This window comes from Diplodia seriata, assembly GCF_021436955.1.
Source record: "Diplodia seriata strain FDS-637 chromosome Unknown scaffold_6, whole genome shotgun sequence".
Lineage (NCBI taxonomy): Eukaryota > Fungi > Ascomycota > Dothideomycetes > Botryosphaeriales > Botryosphaeriaceae > Diplodia > Diplodia seriata.
The window spans coordinates 1,353,271-1,357,870 of record NW_027117313.1 but is presented as its reverse complement, the minus strand read 5'-3'; the positions used below and the strand labels follow the sequence as shown (position 1 = coordinate 1,357,870).

General features: G+C 52.0%; 1 protein-coding gene across 1 annotated transcript; it reads right to left on the bottom strand.

The window, feature by feature from the left end:
- Positions 1-2,119: 2,119 nt before the first annotated feature.
- SLS55_006328 (uncharacterized protein) lies at positions 2,120-3,424 on the bottom strand (the record flags this gene model as incomplete). The annotated part of the gene is made up of 3 exons (XM_066777758.1): positions 2,120-2,458; positions 2,513-2,990; positions 3,042-3,424. The coding sequence occupies 3 exons, from the start codon at positions 3,422-3,424 to the stop codon at positions 2,120-2,122; spliced, it is 1,200 nt and encodes a 399-aa protein (XP_066631853.1).
- Positions 3,425-4,600: the final 1,176 nt, after the last annotated feature.

The following is a 4,600-nucleotide window of genomic DNA, read 5'->3' as shown; positions in this document are numbered from 1 at the left end:
ACGGGTCGGTTCGAGCGTGTTATCCCCGCACGTCTATCGCTTATTGCGCGCTCGCCGTCACCGTGCAACAATAACACCACCAGCAGCAGCGAGCGAATGCCGTTAGCAGCGACGAGCGAATACCGCTACCAGCGACGAGCGAATACCACCACTAGCGAATGGCGAGCGTCACTAGCAGCGAGCGGTAAGCGAATACTACTAACCACCATTAGCGAGCGGCGAGCGTCAGCTACGTGCTTCGCTGGGGGTCCCTTTAATAGATTTCGCCTGGCCAATCTATTATCAGTACATATTAACTACTAACATTAGACTAGGGCGCGCTTTGCACGGCGGCGGCCTTAGCAGGGGCTGCGGCTGGCATAGAACACGGATAAGCGGCAGGTAAGATGCCTAAGGCATTATTAGTATTAAAGGCAGAAGTAAGGCTTAAGGCATATGATATACCTAAGGCAGAAATACGGCCTAAGGCCTGATACCAACCGGATAAGCTACGATGAAGGGTTAGTCACATGATAGTAGACGTGTCTATGGACGTGGCAGCAGACCGCACCGACCAGGAAGATAGGCATGCCAACTGGACGGGTATACGACTTGGTCTAGCCATGGCCATCTGTTCGGTGGGTGGCTGGAGCGGGGTAAGAGTACACTCATACGACTTGGGCTTCACGCTTTCAAACCACCCGGAGGCCGCTGAAGTGGGTCTTAATAACGTGGACATCTATTGCACAATCTCACCGGAAGCAACATCATGAGCTGACCGGCTCAGTATCACGAGAGCTTTTGAATACGCATGCCTGCAGTTGATGCGGGTCTCGCTATCTTCTGTAGTGGAACACAGTCTGTTACGCGACTTGCTGCCATCAACCCATTGGCTCACTCTTCAGCTTGACACATTGCACCCGGACGTTAGCAGAGAAACACAGCATCGCTGGGGACCCCTTGACGTTAGAGATGAAGTGTTAGCGCTAATAGGTGCAAGAGCTCACCAGTGCAGTTAAAGTGTCCTGAAGGCGACAATGTGGCTCGTGCAAGCGCTAAAAGGGGTGGTTCTCGACGCTTGCGTTGTCTCGAACGTACACCACAGCATGAAACACTCCACTATTTCTCATGCGAGTCGTAGCCGCCGTGGGGGGTAGCACTCATATCCTCAGACGACGTCTCAGACGACCTCAGACGCCCAAAACGCAACTCGGCTGAGACTCGGACCATACAACAGACCATACTGCACAACACCATACAGATGCCCGATATGGTGCGATGGGTTGCTGGAGTGTATAAAGAGTCCTAAGCGTGCCTCTATCCAACAGCAACAACCAGCAGATTCCTTCTCCTCCAAGCCTCTCCAGCCTCAACTCATCACACGCCACCCAAAGTGCCGGTCACTTCATCACGTTACTACTCCGCACACCACATAGTCAACCACAACCATCCAAACAATCCTCTTTCACTAAACCATCCCCCGAAAATGTGCTACCGCTGCGCCACCACCGCCACCAAGGCCTGCCAGGCAATCCGCCCTACGGTCCAGGCAGCACCACGGGTTCAGATTTCTCAACAATCCGCCCGCCTCATCCACAACCGCCCGTTCAAGCCATACAAGGGCACTCCCATGACCGTGGCGCAAGCAGTTCATCACAACAAAGCCGGGATGGCTGGCGTCGGCACCGTGGCCGGTGCGTTGTTGATGGCGACGGGGACCGCGAGGTTGTTGAAGACGGTCGAGGAGAACAGCATGACTGGGGGCAGGGACAGGAACGGAGTGAAGGCCTATCTGGCGAGGAAGAACGGTGCACTTGTTTGAGCATCGAGCGAGACTACTGGGCTGGAATGGAGTTGGGCGTCGGGCTGGAACCAGACAAAAAGGGAGGGGTCGACATGACCCATATGATAAAAACACTATCAGAACTTACCTGAATTCAATTTTTCTTTGTTAGACCACACGAATTTCAACAAATATTCCTCATCACCGTGCCTATGCATATGTGACCTAGTATCAACCGGGAAAATCTTCACACATTGCTCGGATACAGGAGTGGGGGGTTGCTGAGGCGATTTACTATACGTCCGTATGCCAATTACAGGAGAGAGATACGCCAAAAACCCAATAGAACAGGTGAGCTTACTCGTCCCAAATGGTACAGACAACAGCCCCTGAGAGTTCGATGATAGCTGCTGGACCGCCGTCTTCAGCAGTCACAATTTTGCCCGTCTCCAGGTCACGCTCCCAGATGACAACGGTCTTGTTGGTCTGATGACCAACGGCAAGGAGGTCGCCTGCTTTATTAAGGGCAAAATGGCGCGGCGACCAGCCTCCAGATGGTGCGAGCTGGAGTAGCTCAAGTGTACCATCCTGGTTGATGGCAAAAGTGGACAATGTGTCTGAGGGCCCAGAAGCCCGTTTCGTAGAGTTGGTGAAAGACACATCGCGGTGAGAGACGATAAGGAACTTGTTATCCGGCTAGATAGGGTGTCAGTGTTCTGCGGCCAATACGTGTCTTGAGTATGCCCTTACCGAAAGCGCAATTTCGGACAACGGGGAGGTCAAAGCCGGGACCTCATTCTCGAAACCAAGTCCCGGAATCTCGAAGATTTTGGTCCACGTCAACCCAGCATCAGTGTACGTGATCTTGTACGAGTATACGTATTGCGACAACTCGCCAACAACGAAGTAGTACAGGTCGTCAGAGGTGGCTGGCTTCCAAAAGACTCCATGGCGCGGACCAGATCCAGCATCAGTACGTAGTGGCTCCAGCTCTGTTAGAGGAGCCAGGTTTTCGGCGTCCCAATTGAGGATTCTAACGCGATCGCCTCCCAGATCGTTCATAACGAGATACTCGCCCTTGGGGTCGACAAGCACCTGGTGTAGATAAGATCGGTCTTGACGTGAGATCACCGGACCAGTGGTCTCGAGGGTCGGGCGGATGATCTGAAGGGGCTCGTCAAGAGCACCATCTTCTCCCAAGCCGATAACAGAAATTGCACTTTGGTTGCTACGACCCAGTCAGCTTGACAGTACAGACTAAGGGGCTCTCCGCACGTACTATGATGCGGTAGCAAAGCCGCGCTTGCCGGCCTCGGTGGTGAAGACTTCATGACTGACGCCGGAAAGGGGTGCGGTTACAGAATCAATGATTGTCAGAAGTCCGTTCGGCGCAACCGAATAGGAGTTCATGGACCCATTTGTAGAAGAGGAAGCTCCACGGTCGAGACAGTACAGCAAGCGGTTCTTCGAGTCGAAGGTTAGCCACGACGCATTGGCGCCACATGCGGTCTTACTAGACACAGTAAGATTGTTGCCGCTGTCGCTACCGGTCAGGGAAAGAGAGGTAAGATTTCCGTCCGATGTGGCTGCATAAAGGTTGATGGCTTTGGAGCCGGTGGCGCCCAGTGCAGTGGTTAAGAGTAGAATACCGAAGTGACGCATGGCGAGTGATGACGATAGTGGGGGCCAAAACTGGTGGAGTCAAGATCGAACAGAATGACTGAACTGGCCAGAATATAGGAAGAAACTGCTCCAGAAGATGAACAGCTAATGAGGGTCTAGGGATAATATCTCCAGTGAGCAAGTTCATACAAACAACGGACAGCCCTTATTAAACTTCTCGTCGGCTGCGGAGGCGATCCTGAATATTAGCCTGTAACTGCCAAGTCAAGAATACGGATGAGCCAAGCCCGCGTGGGGTAGCCGGTGCGGACCGGATCAATCCTACGCCAGTAGGCTAGTCAGATAGTAGAAACATGTTCTTTGCGTGAAGAGCTGTTTTGTAGCCTACTTGAATGTTTAGACTTGACTGCGGTCCGCGCTCGGATCTGCCAAGCGATCAAGCTGTAGTATTAACGCATCCCGCGGGTGGTGCCGTTCACGTCCGCAGTGTTTAAGGAACGAGCGAAATTGAGTTGCGGTTCCGTGTGATCCGGCTCGAGAAGATTGGCTTGTTCCACCAGTCAGATCCATCATGGTATTTTCCATCGTTCCGCAAAGTTACGAAGCGCCGCATGGCTGTGGATGGTTCACTTGGTCAGTGAGATAGATTGAATGCATCCAATTATTAAGACACGGCAACCATTACCTGGTGCTACTGGCTTGGTCAGATACTCTCTGGACCCATCCAGTATGATATTTCAGAAATGTGCCAAGATCAAGTAGACTTCCTGGCGTAGAGCGCACGCTTTTGGCGAAAGTTCCGTGTCAATTCCCACAAACTGACTCAGATGGCGATTCAAACATGGAAAACGCCTTCGAAGCCACGCGAGACTGATGGCTTGTTATTAAACCGTACAACAGCGATCTTCGTACAGTTTGGCGATACGACGGGAACAAATGAGCTCTACCACTATGGTGTTAGAACTCTGTTCACGTTGGTCAGGCTTAGATTCAGCAGCCATGTGGATTTCTCACCATACCGGGCTCACGGTGGCTCGATTTGAATTGCTCTAGTCGCCAACATCAATGATTCATTGCATCTTGATCCATCATTTTGACATCTATGCCCAGTAGTAGCCGTACATGCTGTTGTACAAACCAAATTGTTTTTGTTTCCCGACATGGAACCATGCCATGCTCTAATCATCTAAGTCAGGTCCATCACTACTCCGTTGC